This window comes from Phalacrocorax aristotelis, chromosome 15 (genome assembly GCF_949628215.1).
Source record: "Phalacrocorax aristotelis chromosome 15, bGulAri2.1, whole genome shotgun sequence".
In the NCBI taxonomy this organism is placed as follows: domain Eukaryota; kingdom Metazoa; phylum Chordata; class Aves; order Suliformes; family Phalacrocoracidae; genus Phalacrocorax; species Phalacrocorax aristotelis.
This window is the reverse complement of record NC_134290.1, coordinates 5,919,953-5,943,190: the sequence shown is the minus strand read 5'-3', so window position 1 is coordinate 5,943,190 and position 23,238 is coordinate 5,919,953. Positions and strand designations below refer to the sequence as shown.

General features: G+C 53.0%; 1 protein-coding gene across 2 annotated transcripts in view; it reads right to left on the bottom strand.

The window, feature by feature from the left end:
• Window positions 1-271: 271 nt before the first annotated feature.
• Window positions 272-23,238, bottom strand: part of POLE (DNA polymerase epsilon, catalytic subunit) — a 36,850-nt gene continuing 13,883 nt past the window's right edge. Inside the window, exons 15-48 of one of the 2 annotated variants that reach the window (XM_075109918.1) lie at window positions 21,593-21,700; window positions 20,698-20,826; window positions 20,220-20,322; window positions 19,981-20,127; window positions 19,207-19,352; window positions 18,244-18,392; window positions 17,747-17,839; window positions 17,334-17,478; window positions 16,654-16,811; window positions 14,348-14,543; window positions 13,446-13,660; window positions 13,045-13,147; window positions 12,768-12,848; window positions 12,573-12,695; window positions 12,270-12,488; window positions 11,742-11,951; window positions 10,496-10,639; window positions 10,006-10,146; window positions 7,555-7,708; window positions 7,361-7,467; window positions 6,324-6,500; window positions 5,694-5,917; window positions 5,334-5,554; window positions 4,531-4,735; window positions 3,884-4,057; window positions 3,472-3,597; window positions 2,822-2,954; window positions 2,517-2,709; window positions 2,266-2,397; window positions 1,965-2,158; window positions 1,546-1,746; window positions 1,135-1,260; window positions 920-1,009; window positions 272-688 (exon numbers count right to left, since the gene is read on the bottom strand). In XM_075109918.1, coding sequence (XP_074966019.1) covers window positions 575-688; window positions 920-1,009; window positions 1,135-1,260; window positions 1,546-1,746; window positions 1,965-2,158; window positions 2,266-2,397; window positions 2,517-2,709; window positions 2,822-2,954; window positions 3,472-3,597; window positions 3,884-4,057; window positions 4,531-4,735; window positions 5,334-5,554; window positions 5,694-5,917; window positions 6,324-6,500; window positions 7,361-7,467; window positions 7,555-7,708; window positions 10,006-10,146; window positions 10,496-10,639; window positions 11,742-11,951; window positions 12,270-12,488; window positions 12,573-12,695; window positions 12,768-12,848; window positions 13,045-13,147; window positions 13,446-13,660; window positions 14,348-14,543; window positions 16,654-16,811; window positions 17,334-17,478; window positions 17,747-17,839; window positions 18,244-18,392; window positions 19,207-19,352; window positions 19,981-20,127; window positions 20,220-20,322; window positions 20,698-20,826; window positions 21,593-21,700 — 5,181 coding nt within the window. In that variant the 3' untranslated portion in view covers window positions 272-574. The remainder of the gene's footprint in view (window positions 689-919; window positions 1,010-1,134; window positions 1,261-1,545; window positions 1,747-1,964; window positions 2,159-2,265; window positions 2,398-2,516; window positions 2,710-2,821; window positions 2,955-3,471; window positions 3,598-3,883; window positions 4,058-4,530; window positions 4,736-5,333; window positions 5,555-5,693; window positions 5,918-6,323; window positions 6,501-7,360; window positions 7,468-7,554; window positions 7,709-10,005; window positions 10,147-10,495; window positions 10,640-11,741; window positions 11,952-12,269; window positions 12,489-12,572; window positions 12,696-12,767; window positions 12,849-13,044; window positions 13,148-13,445; window positions 13,661-14,347; window positions 14,544-16,653; window positions 16,812-17,333; window positions 17,479-17,746; window positions 17,840-18,243; window positions 18,393-19,206; window positions 19,353-19,980; window positions 20,128-20,219; window positions 20,323-20,697; window positions 20,827-21,592; window positions 21,701-23,238) is intronic. The other variant, XM_075109919.1, reaches the window with a different exon arrangement.

Below are 23,238 nucleotides of genomic sequence, written 5' to 3'. Positions count from 1 at the left end.
GACACCGTGTACCAAAACGCAGGCTGCAGCCACAATGGCAGGGAGCCGCTGGCACATTAGGGGCCAGCACTGCCCCTCAGGTGCTGGCAGCCCCTTCCCTTCCCCTGGAGGTGGAGGGGGACAGCCGGGGGCACTGCTAGGCTGCAGCATTCCTTGGTCCTTCCTGCCCAGCAAGGACACAGCTCAACACCCCCAGCTGCAGGCATCGCCTATGGGTGGGAGCTGGGGGCCAGAGCCCCTGCTTTCCCCCTCCCCAAAAACTACACCTGTCTTCTACAATCCATTTATTTATAGAAATTCAAGATTAAAACCACACCTGGGAACCAGCACAGACCTGTGGAGCACAGCTCCAGGCCCTGGTAGCCCCAGACCCACACGCCAGGCAGCTGGGAGCAGGACAGCCCCGTCCCTAGCACAGCTCCTGCCTTCCCTCCCCTGCCACAGGAGGGATGCACGGCTTCTCTGGTGTCTCACGCATGGCTAAGGGGGTCCATGACCAGTCTTCTGTGGACGCAAGAGCACAGCGCCAGTGCCCAGACTGGCACAGGGCAGGCAGGAGGAGCAGCCCACCACCTCACTGCTGGAGCTGGGGGTTGGTGCACAGCAGCCACTCAATAGTTTCCAGCAGGTAGACCATGCCGTAGTGCCGGGCTATGTTCTGGAAGACGTTGACGTGCTCCATGAAGGTCTGGGGAGAAGGAAGCAGGGAGGGAAGGAGGCTGCCTAGCACCCCTGGGTGGTGGGAGCCTCCAGGGGCTGGCTGGGCAGCACTGGTGGGGCAGAGGACAGCACAGCAGATCCCAGGGGACAAGCAGTTAAGAGGAGAGGCAGAGGAGGAACAGGGCACTGCAGGGCTCCTTGTTGTCTCTGTAGGAGCTGCTGGCATGGGGCTGGGCTAGGGAGGAGGGTGGAGACATACCTTGGAAGAGATGGTGAGGGAGAAGTCTCCAGCACAGCTGCAGTACACAGGCATGTGCGTCTCCTTCACGCCGTGACACTTCTTGCACACCTGGAGGCCAAGGAGTTTTGGCTGGGCCAGGAGAAGAGGCCAAGCCCCTCTGCCAGGGGCAGAGTAAATGTGTCCAGCCTCAGGCAGCCAGTGGGGTGGGCAGAGCAGGGGAGCCCCATACTCACCAGGTCCTGCAGCACAAAGGCCATCAGCTTCTTCTGCAAGGCTTCCACCAGCGCGGTTTCAATAGCATTGGAGTCATACTGTGCCTGGCAGTTGGAGCAGACCCAGCTGGGCAGCACCAACCCATCCTAGGGGCAAAGAGGAGGGAGGTGAGTGCCAAGAGTCCCAAGCACTGGCACAGTGTACCCAGTTTCTGGAGAGGACGGAGCATCAGCCAAAGCCAAGGGATGCTCAGACCTGTCACAAGCAGCTAGAAAAGGAGGTGAACAGAAAGTGGCCTTTAGGTGAGGCTGATCACCGGGAGCAAGCAGAGCTGCAAAGCAAAGGGGCTGAGAGAGGATGGGTAATGTGATTGACCAGCCTCTAGCATTGCCGTGCTGGGGCCTCTGGTGTCCCCAGGAAAGAGGATGCACCTGGGAGAGGGCAGGGTCCTTGCACAGGTCCAGGTCCCTGCAGAAGTTGCAGTTCCTGCAGATGACTTCAGGGAGCACATAGGAGCGGCAAGGGTCCCGAAACTGGGCTTCTTCTGAGAATTCGCCCACCTCGATGAGGCGCAGCAGGTCCCGGCGCAGTTTGTTCACCTGGTTGGTTATGTTGGCATCCAGGGAGAGGACCTACAAGAAAAAGAGCCAGGTGAGCCTTCCAGCAGAGAAGAGAGTGTCCTCACCAGGATAGCTCATATCCTCATGACCTCATATGGGTGCAGGACAAGACAAACTGGTTTGTCTTCACTCCTGGAGGAAAGCTCCAGCAAATCCGAGCATGGCCAAGGACCAGAATTTGAGCCCTGACTGCAAACCTTCAGAAAAGGGGCCTTGCCCACCCTGCTGACCTTGCAAACATATTTGATGAACTCCAGAGCCGGGTTGTTGAGAGGCAAGTAGGAGCCAGGCAGCACCGGGAACATGTCTGAAGGCTCAGTGGCATTACGAGAACCAGACATCTTCTTCTGGATCTTCTGGGTGATGGTGAAGAAGCTCTGGGTGAGCTCATTGGCCACGTAATCCTGCGAGAATGTGATCATGCCTAGGTTGATGGAACAGAGGGCACTTGAGCTGTATGGTGGCTTATGGGGACAGCAAGGTGGGTGGCTCTCTGCCTGCACCAGGGCTGCCCTGTGGCTCAGCACTCACCGGGCATGGCCCCCATCTCCCCCAGTGCCTCCTCGGACACCTGGCTGGTTGTCCTCCTCTTGACAGGGGTGCTCCCGGGGGCGTTGCGCCGCAGCTCCTCCTTCATGCTGTGGTACACAGCCACAATGTAGGCTGGGAAGACATGGGCAAGGCTCCAGCTCCAGCTTGTGCCAGCAGCTGCCCCCACTGCAGGCTATCCCTGGCACTAGGGAGGCAGAAGGGACCTCATCCCCCACCCCAGGACAGCTCACCTGACACAATCATCAGGAAATAGCTCTGGCAGGAGGCAGCCTGGGGCAGGTACTGTGCAATGTTCCAGCTGTTCTCCAGCAGCTCCTCCACATTCAGCTCCCCTTCGTCCCCCTCTTCTTCCCCTGCCGCCGCCTCCTCCTCCTCTTCCTCGCTGTCCTCCTCTTCCAACACTTGCTGCTTGCTGGTGTCCTTCTGGAGGAGTCAGCGATATCGCAGCAGTTCCTCAGGCCCAGCCAACACCTCCCCACTCAGCTCAACCCCCAGCACCCTGCTCCTGGGCAGCTGAGTGCTTCCCATCTCTTACCTCTCCATAGTGGATGCGAGAATCCACTTTTCCCTTGATACCTCCATAATTTGCTGGATCCATCCAGAGCAGGAACTCCCAGCATCGAGAGAAGGAGATGGTCAGAGAGTGGAAGATCTCCTTAGAGTGGATGCTGGAGGGAAGAAACTGCAGTCACCCACAGCATTGGCATCATCCCTAGTTCAGAGCCTTCTCCCCAGGACACCACAGGGAGAGGGTGGTGCTGGCAAGGAAAGGGGGTTCCCCTCTCTCAACCAACCACTGGTGGGGACCCCAGGGGAAGCCACGCCTGAGGAGTCTCAGCTCCCTGTGCTTGTGTTGAAGTGCCTGTACCACTGCTGGGATGCTGAGAGCCATCTGGAGGATGAGATGCTGGGCATCTCAAGGTCTCTTCTGGATTCTGGATTGAATCCTATGAGTATTCTTGGAATATTACCTAGAGGGGACAGCTAAGGGACAGATCCCTGCTCCACACATGACAGCAAGAGAACTGGGCAGCCTTGTCCCTTCAGTAGCTTTGCCAAAAAAAAAAAAAAAAATATTCATTGCTGAGGCCTGTCAAAAGGCAAAAAAAAGAAATCAACATCTTCCATCCTGCCTTGGTGCCATCACCTGGGAGTCTCATCTCCGGCTTGGCAAGTGCACCCCACCTGTTGATGATGTACTCCATGTAGCTGATGGCATCCTCGATGCGCCGCTTCTTGGTGCACAGAATGATCCGGTTGAAGTTGGCGTAAACCACCGAGGAGCCCAGACGCTTGAACTCAGCCACCAGCCTGCAGGCAGGGCACAGGAGCAGGAGTCAGCAGGCAGGAAGGCAAAGCTCAAGGAGCAAATGTAACCCATGGAGGACGTGCTGCTCCAGCAGTCAGGAGTCAAGCATGTCAGTGATGCCATGCAAGAGAGCTCATCCAAACAGTGCAGGAGGTCCAACCTACTGCCCACCTCTCTGGAGGCTGTGGCACAGCAGAGTGCCTATGGGTGCCAACAGCATCCTGGTCACTAAGGCCACGCCTGTCCCTTCCCTGTTCACCAGCCTGGCATGCTCAAGGTCTCACTTACTGCAGGAAGAGCTTCTTCATCATGTTGTGGAGCGTGCGGTGCAGTGCCGGGTCGTAGAGCAGGGAGGAAGGAGAGCGAAGCCAGCGGTAAAAGTGAATGACCTGGTTGTCTGCGTAGACGTTGTGATACTGCGTGATCTCCTTCACCCAGCTCACCACCATGCTCTTCAGGATCCTGCCAGGGAGCAGAGACCAGCATCACCCCACTAGCCATGAGTGACCCCTTCTCCCTTCCAGACAGGGACATATTTTGGATACACTGGAGAATTCAGAGCAGGAACTCTGCCAGAGCAGAGATTGTATGAGCCCTCAGCACATGAGCCACAGGGTAGGTATGTGCCTCTATAACCTGGTGGAGCATGAAGAAAGGAGAAAGAGGAAAGGGCAGAGTCTTCACCAACATCCCCATACATCTGCTGGCCGAGCCACCAGGCAGTTCTGAGCCCAGGATCTTCAAAAGTCTGTTAGAGAAGATGCCTGCCATGCCCTTAAGACTTGAATTTACGTTTAGAGCACCCCACAAGTCCCAGTGCTGGCACAAGTGTGGGAAAGGCTAAAGCCAGGAGGGAACGAGAGGCAGGACCTGCCAGGGGACCTGCCAGGATGGAGACCAGATGCTCCACCTCCCGCTGGCTCCTAGAGCCATACCTGAAAGTGTTGGAGCAGAGGGCAGTTTCGTCATAGCTGGCCGGGATGTTGGCAGCTTGGTTCCCCGTCACCATGTCTTCTAGGGATGCCTGCTGAATCACGTCAAAGCTGATACTCATGCTGGAGCCTCCTTCCATGTCGTTTATGTGGTGGGACTGCAACACCGTGTTTACAGCCAGGCTCTGGATGTCCAGCTCCAGACACACTAACAGCAAACAACCTGTCAGCTGGCAGGCAGGGCAAAGGCCCAACAAGGACACCCTCCCTGCCCCTCTGCCAGAAGTGCTTTTCACAGTTATAAGGGTGATCTATAGGTGTTGCTGCACTGAGTGAAGAAATGCTTTCACAGGCCTGACTGTCTTGACTGGCACTTATTTTCCAATAAGACTTGGACCTACTAACCCTCTGGGGACCACCATTTCTTCCTGGAAGCTGCAACAGAGGAGCTCAGAAAAACTGACTACCACTCAAGCTGCTTGTGTCTCTGAGAAAGACCTGTCCTAGGGTCACCAGGGATGACCAGTTGGGCTAGTCTGTCCTTGGGCTGACACACAGGTGGTCTTCTGAGTGCTGCTGACAGTGGCCACGAATAAGGAAAGAATCTTCATTTGGATGTCTGCTCTCATTGCAGGTGACACCTCCCTGCCCCAGGACATGCCTTTGCTCAGATCACTGCTCCAAACCTGCCGATGACTACTGTCAACACAGAGACTCTTTGGAGGCTGCATCCATCCTTCTACAGGACTTGCAGAGCAGAATCCAGCTCTGCCCTGCTTAGTACTACCACCCTACTCCCTCCTTACCTGTGGAGTAGCAGCCAGGGTTGTTTATCTCCACAGAAGCTCTCTCATCAAACTCCATGACTAGGCGGTTATCATCAGCCTCCTTACCCCCCAGGTCTGGGCGGGATGTAGGCGAGAGCCACAGCAAGTGGTTGTGACGACGGAGGTGGCGTGAGAAGAACAGGTCAGAGCCAAAGGTGGAGATGTCATCAGGGAGGTTCCCAATCGGGATGTGGTAGTACCTGGGGTACAGAGGTGAATGGTCATCAGGGTGAGCACAGCTGCAGAGAAGACCCCTACCTGTCCCCTCAAGGGATGAGGCAGCCTTGTGGTCCCATCAAGGGCATGGCAGCCCCAGAGGAGATCAGCTACTCCACGCACCTGCTCATCTCAAAAGCCTGGGAGAGGCAGGTGTCCAGGTTGAGGTAGTGGCGGATCATGCGGCGAGCGGCGTGACGCTGCCAGTCCAGGACCGCGTAGCTGATGTCATCTACCAGACGGATGGGGACCAAGGGGAACTCCTCAATGATGGGGATCGCGCTTGCCAGCCGTTTTAGGTCCCAGTTAGACTGCACAGCCACCAGTGTGGGGCCCCGACGCTCGTCCTGGCCGAAGGAGAAGAGGACACGTCCTGGTGCACCTCTCCGGCAAGCACCTCTACTCAGCAGGAAACCGGCAGTGCCAGATGCCCCGTCCCCCCAGCAGGACCCCACAGTGGGGACAGCACATGCCAGTGCTCCTGAAGCACCCACCTCTGGGTGCAACTAGCTCTCCAGCTGAGCACAGGGATGGGGGAGATACTGAGACGGCCTCACTGCTGGCACTGCCCTAGGCAAGCCATCCCAAGCAAGACAAAGCCCTCGAGCAACACCAGCTTTTACCCTTGACTTTGGGCATCTACACGCAGGCACTGTAGGAACTGCTGCACGAGTGCCTTCCACAGCACCTTCCCCATCCATGTGCCTGCATGAACAAGGTTCCACAGGGACCTTCCTTGAACCTTCATCTCACCTTGTAGCCTAGCAGCAGCCGCTGGACGGCTCTATAGATGGCTTTGGGGTCGGTCTCAGCGCGCACTTCGAAAGTGTGCTTGTCCGGGGGCAGCAGCTCTTCGCCCACTTTTTCTAGCAGCGCGCTGCGCTCCACCGAGAAGAGGGTGGTAAGATTTGGCATCTGGTTGCTGCGTACCTGCACCCAAGGGGGACTGGGTTGGATTGGAGCCAGGGAGAGAAGGACCCCAGGCTGTGCGGTCCCGGGGGTCTCTCCCTTCCACATGCCATGAGATGCCCTCCAACAAGCTCTGTCAAAATGCAGCAGGGATGCGTGATGCACAGAGAATCCTCCTGCTGTCTGACTCCCATCTCAGAATGGTTTGGGTTGGAAGGTCATCTAGTCCAAACCCCCTGCAGTGAGCAGGGACATCTTTAACAAGATCAGGTTGCTCAGAGCCCCATCCAGCCTCACCTTGAATGCTTCTAGGAATGGGACATCTACCACCTCTGAGTAACCTGTGCCAGTGTTTCACCACCCTCATCATAAAACACTTCTTCCTCACATCTAGTCTAAATCTACATTCTAAATCTACCCTTTTTAGTTTAAAACCATTACCCCTTGAAACCATTACCCCTTGTCCTATTGCTACTGGCCCTGCTAAAAAGTCTGTCCCCATCTTTCTTATAAGCCCCCTTCAAGTATTAAAAGGCCACAGATAAGGTCTCCCCGGAGCCTTCTTTCTCCAGGCTGAACAACCCCAACTCTCTCAGCCTGTCCTCACAGGAGAGGCATTCCACCCCACTGATGATCTTTGTGGTCCTCCTCTGGACCCACTCCAACAGTTCCACGTCTTTCCTGTGCTGAGGATGCTGGGGCTGGACACAGCACTCCAGGTGGGTCTCACCAGAGTAGAGTTGAGGGGCAGAATCACCTCCCTCGACCCATTGGCCACACTTCTTTTGGCTTTCTGGGCTGTGAGCACACCTTGCCAGCTCATGTCCAGCTCTTCAGCCACCAGTATCCCCAATCCCCCAGCCTCCAAAGTCCCACCTTACCTTGTCCAGCACAAAGACAGCAGCTTTGCACTGCGAGGGGATGAAAAGGCCCAAGAGCGCCTTGCTGCCCTGGGAGCTGTGGTAGAGGTAGATGTGGCGAATACTTCCTAGAGACACAGAGCACAGAGCATGAGTGGTACCCACGGGTGCCGGGTGCCAGGTGTCCCACGAGCCCCTCTCCCAGGGTGCCTCACCTGGCTCCAGGTAATTGAACTGGGCCAGCGAGCGCATCTCCAGGTGCTCAATGTCAAAGGTTTCAGCCTCTCGCCCTGTCAGGTGCCTGACAAGCTGCCTGCTGACCATGCACATGCAGCCCAGGTGGATCAGGGCACGGAGGAGGAGTGGCACCTGAATGATGGGGAGAGAGATGGTGGAACAGTGTCCTGCTACCAAGCTCCTCTCAGGGGTTTCAGACCTATAACAACCACTTAAAAACCACAGGCAGGACATACCTGAGGTGCCTCTGGCATGAGTCTGGTATTATCACCCTTGCCAGCGGTGGAGATACAGAACCAGTATCTTAATTCACATGTGCTCCTCTCTAGCCCCAGATCCCACCATCAAGGGCAGCAGCAGGTACTTTGGAGGATGTGTGGAGCGGTATCTGGGCAATCCTGCAGCTCTGCAACTTGTGGTTTAGCATTCCCTCAAGACAGAAGCTTCATCTGAACCACCAGATAATCAGCATAGTGAGAGATCCACCACTGATTCACCATGTGTTATTAACCCTACAGCTGTAAACTCTACCGCTGCACAAGACTCCTCCTGAATGACTTGCTCTGGGACCTAGTCCCAAACCAGCGAGAAGCAATAAACATTCCTTGCCTAATCACGCTTCCCTCACGCCAGTTTTGATTTTACAGACCCCTAGTACATCCCATTTTCAGATCTCTTTAGCAAGCCGAAGCATTCCTGTGTCTCCAAGCCCCATCCCTGTAAAGAAGCGGTTCCCTCGTGTCCTCCTTGTCGTTCTCCTACGTTAGTCCTGCTACATTTTTTGGAGACTGTGCTCAGAATTGCACTGCAGCTGTTTAAAGATCAAGACAGATATTTCCTTGCTGGGGACTGTGTCCAGCTGGGTTCTCTGTATCTCCAAGGACAGAAACTCTACAACCCTCTGGGCAATGTACTCAACCACCCTTGCAGGAGAAGTTTCTTCTGATGTTTACAGAGTTTCCCATGCTTCAGTTTGTGCCGGCTGCCTCCCATTCTCTGCCTGAGCACCACTGAGAAGAGTCTGGCTCCTCTTCCTTTACTCCTCCCATCGAGAAGGTCCCCTGAGCCTCTCCTCTTCCAGTGTGAACAGTCCCAGCCCATTCAGCCTCCCCTTCCATGACAGATGCTGCAACCCCTTGATCATCTCACTTCCTTTTATATCTTTAAAAGGTCTCCATGCCCCTTGTTTTACTTCAGTTGCTAATTTTAATTTCCTCTTAGCTAGCTGCTTCCTGATTTTTACCTAGTCCCACTTATTAAACACTATGGTAGTGGAGAGGTCTCAGGTTTGTTACAAGATTTGCAGCTATAATGAATTTGTGTACACGCTAGTCACTTTGGCACAGTCATTTGAAATAAGTTTTGGGCACTGCTTACTAAACTAAGAGTTGTGCCTTGTCTTGTGGGACCTTTATCCAAATTTTCTAAAAGCAGAAGTTAAAGGTGACTTAAAATGGTTTCATTCATCGTGCCCCACTGTAACATTTTCCAGGCTATACCGATAACTTTGGTATCAGAAGTCTCCCAACTTTATGGTACTCTTTTTGCCCTTGCAGCCTCTTTCATCTCACAAAGCATTTTGTAGCTAATGGCACCACTGGTCACACCAAGCTTGTCCTGCTTAGGCAAAGACTTTTGATCCATAATAATTCTACATTGCATTTTAGCAGCAAATTCACTGGCCTTTATGCTTTCTTTAACATATAGCTCCATTCTTACAATGGTACAACCTACTCTGCCACTTCCATACAGGTCAGGTCCTGACACTACAATGCCTCCTTGATTAAATTTCTGTCACGAGGTTTTGAGCTGCTGAACAAACCAGTGTCCTCATTAGAAGCAGGCACCCCAGTTTCCCATCTTCATCTTCAGGCTTTCAGCATTAATAGCACCGGTAAATTAAATTTTGGCTTGATTGCTTTGTACTGAACTTCATTTAGGTTGTTCTTGCTCTTCCCAAACTTTCATGTTGTATCCTATTCTTCTTTTATAGGCTTTTATAACATCGTTTTAGACAACAGGGCACCCAGACTTATGCATGACTCCACAGAGATTGGGTTTTCCCCCCCATCTTTACTGTAAATACCCCTTATCTTTTCTGGTTCAAACACTAGTAGGCTAGTTCTGGTTTGATTTAGAGGAAGATCACCCCTTCTGCTTAAATGCCTTCTTTCCCCAAAGTTTCTTAACTCCAAATAAACCGAACCCCCTTTCCCTGACATGCATTAAACCACGTGCTGACAGTCAGTACCTCTGCCCATACGAACATGGGTATGCTCCCCAGTACTCCGCTCTGCAGGGTCTTTGATTTTTGGTGTCTCAGCAAGCTGTTGAATATTTAAGTGCCAGGTGTCCTCCTGTGCCACCAGCACTCAGACTAGCAAGCTACCGCTCAGCAATCCTTAAAAATGAGCACCCAGAGGAGTTACCTGCGTTTCATACACCCCCTCAATGTCTGGAGCAGAGAGGTCCGCATTGATTTCATTGATGTGCTCTTGGTACATGTCTTCAGGGACAGAGTATTCATACAAGTTGTAAACTAAGTTTGAGCGGGGCAGGATCCTGTTCACCTGCAGAGGCAAGGGATATGCTTAGCGGCGCATGTCACATCATGCGGCACTGCTGCAGGGAGCTGGGGCACTTCTAAGGGCTGCAAGGAGCTGGGGTCTGAACCAGTGCTCTTCTCCCCTAAGGACATCAGTGGTTTATGCTCATGCATGTTACAAATACCAAAATAGAGAACCTGCTTTCTGGGCAGGCTGGGATTAACAGAGGGACCGGGGATTGGATGAGGTACATCCGTGGAGTGGGAGAGTGAGGCCCTGCAAGGCATATGCTTATATCTGCTTGCAGCAGAGATGAAGTGCCTTATCTCAACACAAGCGGCTGTTTCCCCTTCCAGAAGGGGCAGGTCCTCACCTTCCTGTAGGCTGCTCCCTCCTCCGGCTTTGGGATGCGCTGATTGACGTAGAAGACCCGGGGGATGCTCAGCTTGATACAGTGCAGGTCGTTCCCGATCACTGCCCACAGCCTGAACAGCCCAGGCTGGCTGGTCTCGGCGATCTACAAGACACAGCGGTACAAAGTTATCATTAGCAGGGAGATCCAATACGTTATCAGAGCTACACCTAAGCTGTGGAGCACTTTGTGGATCTATATGGCGAGCAGTCCCACCTCAGGCTTGTGCTTGCACAACGGCTGCCTGCAGCTCTGAAGGCCTTTCTGGAAGATGAAGTAGGCGACAAGGGGCTGGGTTCAGACGGCCATGTGTAATGAGGGTCTGTGAAAATGCCTGGACAGCACCACCCCACCTCTACGTTTGTACATTGGCTGCTTCCAGGCATCACTGGAATCCTGTGTCCATCTCAGGCACATTGTGCCCAGTGCTGGTCTCCCCAGTACAGGAGAGACATGGACATACTGGAGAGAGCCCAAAGAAGGGCCACAAGAATGAAAAAGGGACTGGAGCATCTTTCCCCTGAGGAAAGGCTGGGAGAGCTGGGACTATCCAGCCTGGAGCAGAGTAAGCTCGGGGGGATCTTGTCAGTGTATATAAATAACTGAAGGTAAGTGCAGAAGGATGGAGCCTGGCTCTTCCCGGTGGTGCCCAGTGACAGGACAAGGTGCAATGGGCACAAACTGGAACACAGGAGGCTCCCTCTGAACATCACAAAACACTTTTCCCTGTGAGGGTGACAGAGCCCTGGCACAGGTTGCCCAGGAAGGTTGTGGCGTCTCCATCCTTGGAGATACTCAACATCCGACTGGACAGCCCTGGGCAGCTGGCTCTGGGTGACCCTGCTTGAGCAGGGGCTTGGACCAGATGGACCCCAGAGCTGCCTCCAATCTCAGCTGGTGTTTTTGTGGTTCTGTGACTACTGCACAGTGCTGCCCATGGGCTGAACCGGAGCTGCTGAACTGGCAGATCTACATGCATGCCCCAGATGCACCACCACCAATGACCATGTTGGTGGTCATTCCATGGAATAGTAAACTCCTATTTCCATATGGACGTGTGTGAGCCTGAGGCTTTGCAGCCCCACCTGGCCTCCCCAGAGTGGCATTGGGGTCAGCGGTCCCTGAACTTCACCATTTGACCACGGATAATGTAAATGCGAGGCTTACGCCCCAGGCTGCCCTCTGTGGCACATCCCCTCCCTTGTACCTGCACAATCTGCCAGGGCAAGTCCAGGATGCTGCGTGCTGTCCTGCGTAGGTAGCTGCTCAGCCCTTTGGAAAGGGCATCGCGCACCACTCCTCCACCTGCTGTCACCCCGCCGTCCTCCAGACGCCGCCTCTTCCGCCGCTCCTGCCGCTGCCGAGCCTGCAGCTCCCACTTCTTCTGGTGGAAGCGCAGCCAGACCAGCCTCTCTTCCTGAGTGGGGTGATGGTGCACATGAGTTGAGCCAGAAACCAGCACAGGCTTCCCAGCCATCAAACACCATTCCATAGGGCTGAGCCCTCCATCCCCCAGCCCAACATTACACTCCTGCCCCAGCTGTGAAACCACCACTGCCTCCCTTTTCTCTATCAGTGTTTATATTTCTCCATCTCCTGGTATATTTCTTCTTGTAGTCCTGAGCCATGGGCATGCAGAGGGTTTCAGGAGACCCCCAGCTCACTCCTGGAAGCATCCAAGCTGCTTGGGTGGACAAGCATAGCCCCAGGGCATCTCCTGCCCAATCTGCTTCACCTTGGTGGTCCCCAGAGGTGGAGGTGGACCCAGGATCTCTCGCCAGGACTGGGATAGCTCCAGATACTGGGACATCTGTTGGCTTTCCTGTGCGGCAGGGACTCGCTTCCGCTTATTTGTGATTGGAACCGGTGGCTGAAGGGTCTTAGCAGCCCCAAAGTCCTCTATGTCACTAATCTGTGAGCTGGGTGTCCCCTCTGGGGGCTGGTTGGCGAGGACCTGAGGGAACAAGGACAGCAGGAGGATGTGGGTTGCAGAAGAGCCCCACCAGCACAGCCAGCACCTTTCCCTCACCCTCTTTACCTGTCTCTTGCCTTCCGAAATGAAGAGCTCATTGATTTTTTTCTGTTTGTACACATCATTCTTCTCCAGGAGTTTCTTGTGGAGCCAGTCCGGATGCCGGACCCGTGGCACCGGGTTCTTTACCTGGAAAGAATCTCCAAATCATACCGAGTCCCCCGACCAAAGCCCTCCTCCTGCCCCGACAGTGCCCCATACCTGCTGCAGGGCTGCAGGAATGGTGATGATTTTCTGGATGGTACTGCCCAGTCTCTCAATATAGTAGTCCCAGTCCAGGATCTGTGAAGAGGGTAGAGCAGTGGGTAGTAAAGAAAGCCGAGCAGAAGGCCACCAGGTGCAGGATCAAGCATCTCCCCAAGACCCCCGCCTCCAGGCCCCGCTTTGTGAGCACAAGTAGCCACTGCCCAGGTCACGCCTCCGAAGGGACCAGCCCTTGTCCTGGAGATGGGGCCATCCACGGGGATGCCCCACTCACCGCACGGATGTTGAAGTCCTGCAGCGAGGGGCTCTTCAGCCATTTTCGGAGGTAGTGTTTGCGCACACTGGGCTCGGCTTGGAAGATAGCAAGGGGGATGGCCCTGGGGAAGGTAGGGAAGCACATATTACCCACTGGAGCAAGGTCCTGGCAGCACACAATCCCCTCTCCCAGCCTGTGGAGACCCTCCAGGCTTCTCCTCCCACCCCTGCAAGGCCACCGTGCAGCGGTTGTACAGCGTTACCCATTGCTAGTCTTGCTCACAGTCTGGACCAGTAGACAAGTGATCACTTGGTCACACCCCACCAATTCACTCACCTCTGGCTACCCTGCCCTTCCTCTCTTGGTTGCCCCCCACACTACCAAAAGCCCTGTGCCCTGTCCCCTCAAGATGGCATTACCTCTCGGTGACAGGAGACCCTTCTGGTTTCTTGGAAATGATGAACCGGCAGCTCAGCCCTGCATCCTTTACCATTTGGTCCCCCAGGAACTCTGCCAGGCGCTTGGCAGTGCTGATGGAGGTGGACTTCTGCTCCCCATAGTCCTCCAGCTTGCGCGACATGGACCGGTTCTCTGAGATCAGCTCAAAGAGCTCCGAATCAGGCATGTTGGCAGCCTGAAAGGAAGGAAAAAGCCCCAAAGCTAGCAAGAACCTAACAATCAAACCTTGCCCGATACAGAGAGCGCCTACACCCAGTTGGTGCGGCTCTCTATAGGGAGCCTGGGAATTGCTCCCTGTTGCAGCTGCCAATGTGACCTATTGAAAAGGGAGAGCGTGGGTTTGAGGCCTGCATCAGTTTATGCTGTGGCAGCATGGCTTTGTGTTGCGCACAGAAAGTAGTTCGGCTCACCAAGAACTTATTGTACAAGGTTATTGCAAAATGGAAGGACCCAGCCAGGCTCCCAGTCCATCTCACCCCCCAGTTTCCTCTGTTTTCTCTGCTCTCCCAGTTATTGAATAGGTGAAGTCTCTGTGCTCCTCATAAAACACTTCGCAGGCAAGTAACTCTGTCACCCCCTGCTTCAGCGAATGCCCGTAGCCAGCTTCCTTGGGGGGTGAGGGCCACCAGAGCAGCTCCATGAAGGAGATGACAAGAGAAGGATACCACTCACCCACAGTTACAGCTGAACGAAGAGCCCCTGCACTAAAAAGACATTAAACAGTAGCCCTAGAGAACTAAAGGAGCAGAATAAAATAGAAGTGACCACCAACTCTGTGCAAGCAAAGTCCACCCTCCCTACGGTGCCTGACCACTCTACTTTGCTCTACCTTGGGAGCAAAGGTGTGCTCGGCTGTGCTTACCTTGCTGTAGAGCACATCCAGCCAGTAATCGGCTACCTTGGCCACAGAAGCATACACCTCCTCCAGGGTGCTGCCTTTCAGAAAGGCTTCAAATACAGAAGACTGGAATATCTTCACTAGCTGCAGCTCTCCCCGGCGCTTCACCTCAAATCCCTTCAGCTCAGCCAGGGACCCATCCTCGTTGAATACCGCATACCTAGGAGACACAGCGTGGGCAAAACCTGGCCTGAGCCAAGGGACACATTCCAGGATCCCACTGGTGTTCCTCCTGCCAGGGTGCTTCGCCCCATACCACCATGCTACCATCCGGCACGTTAACAGAGCTGTGGTGCTTGGCACTAGGATGACCTCGGAATATCTACAGCTGCTCTACCAACTGTGTCAACTTGGTCTGCAAAAGCACATCAGCTCATACTCCAGCTCATCCATACTGATGGGGAGAATGATCTTAATTACAGACAAGTAAAAGGGCAGGAGGTGAGAACTTGGGTGGGGAAACGGAGGGAGATATTAGGAAGAGGTTTAGAGAGAAGGAAAAAGTTTTGTCAGCTCAGATACGGGTAAAGGGGTTTCAGAGGAAACTCGATGTAGCCGTGATATAACTATAGGAACACTCGTCCCTCTCTCCTTTTCTCTTGCATTCTTTTGCATTTCACAGCCCTGCCAATTGTTTGCATGTCTGCAGAAAAACCTTATGGAACATCAGCTAAGAGAAGAGAGGGGATACTCAAACCTACAACACTTGGCCAGCCCTTCTCCCACCTGACCACGTTCCTGTGGGCACAGCCTTCTCTTCTTCCACCAACACTGGTGCCTACCAGCCACCTCCAGGCTGTTTCGGTTGGAGAGTGACCAAGAAATAAATGCACTTGCTAACTTCCCCAAACCACCAGAAACAAAGAGGCCCTTAGATAAGAGTCCTACAAGCAGTGCCTGCTCAGTGCTTGGCATCACCCTGACTCCTGTGGCAGAGACTTACTGCTTGCAGAAAGGCACTGACAGGGGATGGTGGATGCTGGAGCTCATCCCGCAGGGCACTGTCGTGGTTCAGCCCCAGTTGGCAACTAAGCACCCCGCAGCCGCTCGCTCACTCCCCCCACCCCGTGGGATGGGGGAGAGAATCGGGAGAGCAAAAGCACAAAAAACTTTGTGGGTTGAGATAAGAACAGTTTCATTATTAAAATAAAATAAAATAACGATGATAATAATAATGATTATGATAGCAACAACAATAATGATAATATAATAAAAAGGAAAAGGGAAAAAGGAAAAAAAACCAAAACCACAAGCGATACAACCGCTCACCACCCGCCGACCGATGCTGCCCGTCCCCAAGCCGCGATCGCTGCCTCCCTGCCCTGGCCAGCTCCTCCCAGTTAACATACTGGGCATGACGTTACATGATATGGAATATCCCTTTGGCCAGTTTGGATCGTGGCTGTGCCCCCTCCCCTCCCGGCTGCTTGTGCCCCCGGCAGAGCGTGAGAGGCTGGAAAAGCCCTTGACTAGAACAAGCACTGCCCAGCAACAACCAAACATCGGTGTGTTATCAACATGGTTTTCATACCAAGTCCAAAGCACAGCACTGTGCCAGCTGCAGGGAAGAAAATTAACTCTGTCCTAGCTAAAACCATGACAGGCATTAAGCACAAAAAAAGCATAGAGCTGTAAGGACCGAGGGTGCTGTAGGGCAGAGACAGCATTTCTTGGAGCCAGACCCAGGTCTGTGGGCACCCCTCTAGCTAGTGGTTGCTACTGCTCTAGCTCACACTCCTATTTAGGAGGCTGCAGAGAAATCAGTGCAGTCTGAGTACAACTATCCTATAATGTAAGTGTAAAGTAATGGCAGGGTCTGTTCCTTCTTCCAGATGGGGAAGGAAGAAGGAGAAACATCTAGGAGAAGCATTACTGGAGGTTTGTGAATTCCTGAGAGATGGGAAGGCGGGAACTGGTGAGTTTAAACATATTAGATTGAATATAAGCCATATTAGAAGCCCTCAGAAGGAAAGTCAAAGTTCTCCTGCACACCTCAGAACCAAACGGGGCGATTGTGTCTGATCACCAAGTTGGAGACATGTTATTTTGCTGTTATTTTCTAAATTTTATTGCTATAGTATGGCAGTGAAGGCAAGAGCATGGCTGGATTCAAAGGTGATCTGGTGTAAGGAACTCGCCATTTAAAACCGGTGAATCATCCTTGCCAGCTGCAGGGGCAAGGACCGACGTGCCCCACACACATGAAGGGAAAGAGACCCTCAGTCTGTTAGTTGGGGGAAGTAGTAATATTTCAAACTTTGAAATCTCACCTTTTCTTCAGCTTCTTGCCCTCTTCCTTGGAAGCTGGGAGGATCATGGCCAGGTATGGTCCGTCCACTTCAAAAAAGATGCTATTCTCTGAGCGTGTGACATAGGTGAGGGAGGCTGGGTCCTGCAGTTCCTGGTACTGATCGTTTGTGAAGCCTTCCTGCAGGGAGGGACAGCCCCAGGAGAACAGCTCACTCACTCGGGCTGGTTACACCAGGAGATGCCCCTCAGGCACGCCCTGCCCAAAGGGATCACTGCGCACCCCTCTGAAAGCTACACCACACTTTTTTTGAGTCCTGAAGTCAAAACATCTGACATGCCTGTTGAGAAGAAAAATGCTTTGGACCCTAAAGTTATATTCTTTTGTCTTACAGAAGCTGGAGCAAGCAGAGGATGGGTTTGGACCTTGCTTTAGCCTGGACTCCCAGCCTGCACAGGCAAGCACACATCAACCCTGGCCTCTTACACACCGCCCTCTCTGCCGCAGGGATATCGGAGCCTCTCCCGCTGCTCAGATGCTCCCCGAGGCAGAGAGCAGCTGTGCAGCAAGCAGGGCCATCAGCCACAATGTCCCACTCACTACACAGGGAGCAGAGACGGAGGAGATGCCCTCCTCCCTTGTCAGTTCTCCACCTCTTTTTTCCCAGACTGCAGACCTGGGCTGGATGGGTACAAGACTCACCTTCACCAGGATGTTCAGCATGGCACCTGGGTAGGAGATTGTCACCTTAGGCTTCTTGGCATTGGTTGACTTGATGACAAAGTTCTCTGGGAAGCTGTTTGGGAGGACACACCAAATCCCATCGGTATCCAGTTCCAGAGGTCTCCTAAGGAAGGATGGAAGGTCATTGTCAGGAAGAGAGTGGATGACAGGTGAGGATCAGCTCTGTGTCCCCATAAAGGCAGAGGCAGCCTGTTGCATCCACTCTCCAATCCCTTCTGCAAAGTAAACCCTCAAAATACAATAGAATAACCACAGCAGTGTCAGAAATCCAAATCTTCAACAGTAACTGCTGGAAGTTCAGTGTTTAACATGCTCCCACATCTGTTCCAGCTGCGGACGGACCTTTCCTCCCCCATTTAGCACATACTCACCCAATCTGCTCGATCAGTTCCCTGGCCTGGGTGATGATATTTGCTCCTGTGAAGCAGACGATGCCAGCCATTTCCATGGAGTACCAGCGAGCTCTGTGAGCAGAGGAGTAAAAGTGAAGAGCATGAAAAGTGAAGCGCTCCCTCCCAGTCCCAGCTATGTGAAGGACATGAGGACATCCAGAGGAAGAAGGGCAAGAAACTCATCAACACTGGCCCTTGGTAGATTGTTCTCCTTGCCCTAGTTATGATGCTTCAGAAAAGCTGGAAACCTACTAACAGACAAGATTCCTGTCACTTATGCCCAACACTTAATGTCTGACAGGAGTCTCCAGGATGAGAAGTCATTCGTAGAAGCAAGAGGAGAGTGTTACAGGCAGCACCCACCTTCATCCTGGTGCTTCAGAAGCAGATGAAGCAAATGACAGCCTCTCTAGGACAATCCCTGCTTCCAGGGTCCTCTCTGGAGGGCCCCAGCATTGCCCAGACAGGATACTCACCCCTTCCGCATGACGTAGCCATAGAAAGAGTTGAGGATGCACTTGTGGGCCAGCTGTAGGGAGTCATACAGGATTTCCATGTTCTTGCAGCGCTTCACTTCAGAGGCATCTCCTGTCTCCACTGCTGCAGACAGCTTCTTCTTCCACACCTGCAAGCCACAGGCAGAGTCAGGACGATCCCACACATCACTGGTGGTATCCAACTGGTTCACCCTTAGTCCCAGCATAGCATTAAAATTCTAGAACAGTATCTTTGCCAAAGATCAATAGCATGAGCTAAACATTTCTTTTTCTTTTGCAGCAGGGGAGGAGTTGGCCAGAGGCACTTTGCCACATGGTCGGAGGGACCTGCAACACCAACCATAACTCTGATGGTGACGATCAGAATTCAACCAGTGCCAGCAGTGCTGCCCACCTGCATCAGCTGTGCTGCACCATGAGTGCACAGGCAACAACCGAATACACTGCGTGCAGCAAATGATGGTGAGTCCCAGGGCCTCATCATTGCCTTCAACATGCTCCAAGAATAACATGTCGTGTCTTCTAGCACGAGCCTCAACCAGCAGAGAAGAACTAAAATGTTCCCCTGGAATCAACTGTTCCTTAACCCAAGGTCTAGACCTTGCTTCTCAGCTTGTCTCTTTTCTCCACGTAGGAAGAATGCCCAACTCTGAACTCGGCCAGATCAGATATATCAGAACAGAGACTAGCTGAGGATTTGCTAAACCCAGTGAAAACTGGAGATACAGCTTTGTTTCTGACAGGACCACAGAGGCAGTACATGCCGTGGCAGCAGCCTCTGAAGATTCAGCAGCGAGAAGCCACAGCTATCAGGAGCTCCACCGTGTCCTTCTCAAATACAAACGCCAAATAGAGCAATCCCTTAGGGCTCAGGTTTTCAGTGAGAGATGAGAGGTCCCCGGCCTTGGCAAGACAAGTTAAACCAGAAGCTGAGTTCAGTACCTTGTGCAGCCCCTTGAACTCATAGCGGCGGTCCCTGAAAGCTCGCACCGTGTCCACATAGAAAGAGTTTTCTCGCTGGCAGATGGTGGTGACTCGTTCCTCCACCTTGGTGACATGGATCTTCTTGTACGCCTTGCGGCAGTAATCTAGTCAAGGGAAGAAGCAGAGGGAGGTTATCAGGGATGGGCATTCTGCCACAGACAGGGATAGGCACAGTATGGACAGGGAGACATCTAAGCATCAGGCACAGGTGAGTGGGGACACAGTCCTACTGCAAACGGAGAGGAAAGAAGATACCAGCATGGAGAAAAGCAGCACCTCGTTATGGAGATGCAGGAACAGGTAGGGGAAGTAAACTCGTTGTGATGCACGTATGGCCCATCCACAAACCCAGGCTCTGCCCCCAGCCAGCTGGATGGTTCTGCTGAACAGCATCACTCCAGGTGATTGGATAACATTATGTTCCCCTTCAGAAGGCTTTAATTAGCAGCCTTCCAAAAACTGGAGCAATTCATGCTTCAGCTCAAACCCGTAGCTCTCAGACAAGAGGAGAAATACTGACACAGGCACTGGTGCCTGGCCCCTCTTCGGGAAGCACACAGGACCCTGCTGGGATCCTGGAGGTCAGCCAAAGTATGGCCTAAGACCAGACCCAGTCTTAAATAACCCCACAGCTGTAAGAGAGGTAATTAATGGTGAGCACCGCTCACAGTCTAGGTTGCAAAACACCGCTCCAGATCATGATGTTGGGTTGTTGTTTGTTTTTTTTTTTACCTGCCAGCCGCTTTTTCTCATACTTGGCCTGTTCTTCCCGGGAGAGCTCATGGAAGGCGCGTGGTGCTCCCTCGGGGGACAGCGGAGGGAACTTCTCTGACTCCAGCTGCTGCTGGATGCGGTGGTACTCACTGCGGCTGGCAGGCACTGTGGAGGAAGAGTTATCAGTTTCCCAGGGGAGAAGCAGGAATTCATCTTCATCTCTGTGGGTTGGACTGCATGGTCCTTACTGCACTTACTGAACTCTCCTCTCCACTGCCATGTCATCCGGCGCTGGCAGTTGGCACCTGGCTTGTTGAAGTCACAGGCAGCACATGTGGCCTCATCCACCATGGCCGAAGGCTGGACACAAGTAAGAGACACACAGGAGTTAGAGGGAACAGCTCTCCAAACGACTCATGCCAGGACAGGTGCTGGGTGGCAGAAGAGCGTAAGTGTGAACATCAGCGACGGTACACAGTAAGTTCTGCCTTCCAGAGCCTTTTGGGAACACAAAACCCACAAAAATAATAGCTGGTTTTCTGGGAAAGGTCCTAGCTGAAGTTGTATCTCAGCCTCTGCAGACCTGGCATCCATGGCAGCTTGACTGGGTTTCACACCCAGCTCCCTCTGCCCTGAGCAGAAAGTTCAGCCCTTGCTGTTAATGGGATCCAATCACAGGGACCACCAAGGTCATCTGAAAGACAAATTAGGAAAAATGAGATTGATGTTACCCACCTGCAACCTGTTGGTCAGAATGATGTTGGGGTACATGGCTCCCACATCTAGATGGTAGATAAGGGGGCACTCAATTCTGTTTGGAACATCCTTCAGGGAATTCAGTTTGACCTTGATTTCATCACAAACCTGTGACAAGGCAAAAAGAAGTGAACCTCAGACAGGAAGGAATTAATGAGTCAAGTACTTGTTGAATTTGGTCCTTTACTCCTGCACAAGGACACCTAGCACTGACTCTGGGGAAGGATTTAAAGGAGCAAAGGAGCAGCATCAGGGACTCCTCAATCACCAGTACTTCAGGTTTTGTTTTGGACCTCCAAGGTAGGCTTTATCTGTAGGGATACAGGGAAGGTGAGAGCAGCTACTTCCTAAAGGCTACTCGATCAAGGATCTTTTCTGTGCAAATGGATTAATGGAGACAATAGCAAAGACCAGAAATCCTCAGTCACTAACTGATGATGCCTTCCAAGAAACTCCAGACTCGGCTTTGGAGAGGGACAGCCTGCACTTTTGTGCAGGGAACAAGACCATGAGTATTTGGGATATCTGAGGGGTCTGTCTTCTCACTAAATCCCTTCCCAGCTCTCTGAGTTTTGCTCCTGATTGAACCTGCAAAGGGGAAGGCAAGAACCGCATCCCTCAGCTGAGTCAGAGACCCCAGATTGCCAGGCTGGGCTCCAGCAGCCGGGCAGGAGGGTCCCGGCTGTGGCTGCTGGGGGCTGTGGCTGCTTATAACATCCCTTAACAACACCTACTCTAGAGATGCCCATAGATGGGCTGCTTGGTCTCTCTTCGTAGAGCATAAAATGAACCTAAACAGGCACTTTAAAGCTGCATCCCCAGCCTGGCAGCTCAGCCCTCCCTGCCAAGTCCAGCCATGCCACGGGCAATGTACCTCCTGGAAGTTGGTCACTTGATCCAATGGCAAATGCTCCTCCTCCTCAATGGCGTGCCGCAGCGTCTTCTCCACATGCTGCATCAGGAAGTCGAAGGCAGCAGGATTCTGCAGGGGCATGGGGATGGCACTGAGACTGTGGGCAGCTGTCCCTGGCTGCAGGCTGGCAGCTCCTGCCCTGCTGCTTGTGTCCCTGCCTGTCTTGGGGAGCTCTAAGCATGACGCTGCAGCATAGGGCAGCATGTTGAGGCATGTGTAACATCTAGACTACTTGACACCAGTTCAAAAAAACAGAAGCAATGAAGGGAAGAGACAAGGGCCGCTAACGAGCGGCCAGTTGCATTTGTGTTTGGTAGAGCAGCAACTCTCATGGTCACATGCTGGCTGGTGCAAGGGTCCAAAGATTCAGACTTAGTCCAGGTTCTTTTATACACCCAGTGCATGCTCCCCCATGATCATTCGCTAGCTGATACCCACCAAAACGTCCAGCGCTAAGCATGATGCATCCCACAGAGTAAAGCTGCCTCTGAAAACTTAAGGGTCCATGAGCACAGTGCAGACATGAAGCAGGGTGTGCTGGTTTTGGCTGAGAAGGGGTTAATTCTCCTCACTGTGGGGGTCAGCTACCTTTCCAGCTTCCCGCGCTCTGCCGCGTGGCGTGGCAGGGGGGGCTGGGAGGGGCAGGGCCATGGTGGGGGCGGCTGACCCCGACTGGCCAATGGCAGGTTCATTCCATACCATGTGACACCATGACCAGTATATTGAGAGGGGGGCAGTGGCAGCGCGCGGGCGGCGCGGCGTCGGGTCGGCGGGCGGCGAGCGGCTGCGGCGCGTGCGGTTTGTTCCGGCGGTTCGTTCCCCCTCTCCCCTCCCCTCCCTTCCCCCCTCCCCCGGGGCTTTGCGCCTCTCGTTGTTCTCCTTCACATTGCATTTCTACTGTTGTTTCTTTTAATTTTCATTATTAAACTGTTCTTATCCCAACCCACGAGCGTTACCCTTCTGATTCTCTCCCCCATCTACCGGTGGGGGAGTGAGCGAGCGACTGTGTGGGGCTGAGCTGCCGCTAAACCACGACAGTCTTTTTGGCGCCCAACGTGGGGCACGAGGGTTGGAGATAACAACAGCTGCTGGTCACAGCACCATGTTGTCCTTTTTGCAGTGGGTGTTAAAAATCGGTGTTGGTTGTTTGAGTCTGCTGTGTTCTGCTGTGATTAGTAATGTTTTGCCTACGAGATTTGTTATACAAACACTCGTTTTCAGCTTTACCTGGTATTTGGGGTTTTTGCTGAAACCGTTACTGTACTTCGGATACCACCTTGTTGAGGCAATTAGCAATTATACCTCCTCCTCTGAGAGATTTTATATGGAGGAAATACAGAATAATACCTTTGCAACTTTGTTCTATGATGTCTGTGCCTTTGTTACAACAACGTTTTTGTATCTTGAACATCCTTGGGTGGTTAAGGTGCAGTCATTGTTAGTTTTTGGGCATGTTGTTTTGGTTTTGACTAAGCAACTTAAGAATATCACCCAGAAATCTGCCCCGAGGCTTGATAGTTACGAGTGGCAGGGCATGTGGGATAGCATGGGCAAATACCTAGGGCAGTGGGCACCCCCAGTGTTTTGGAGTTTCACCCCCGAGCAAG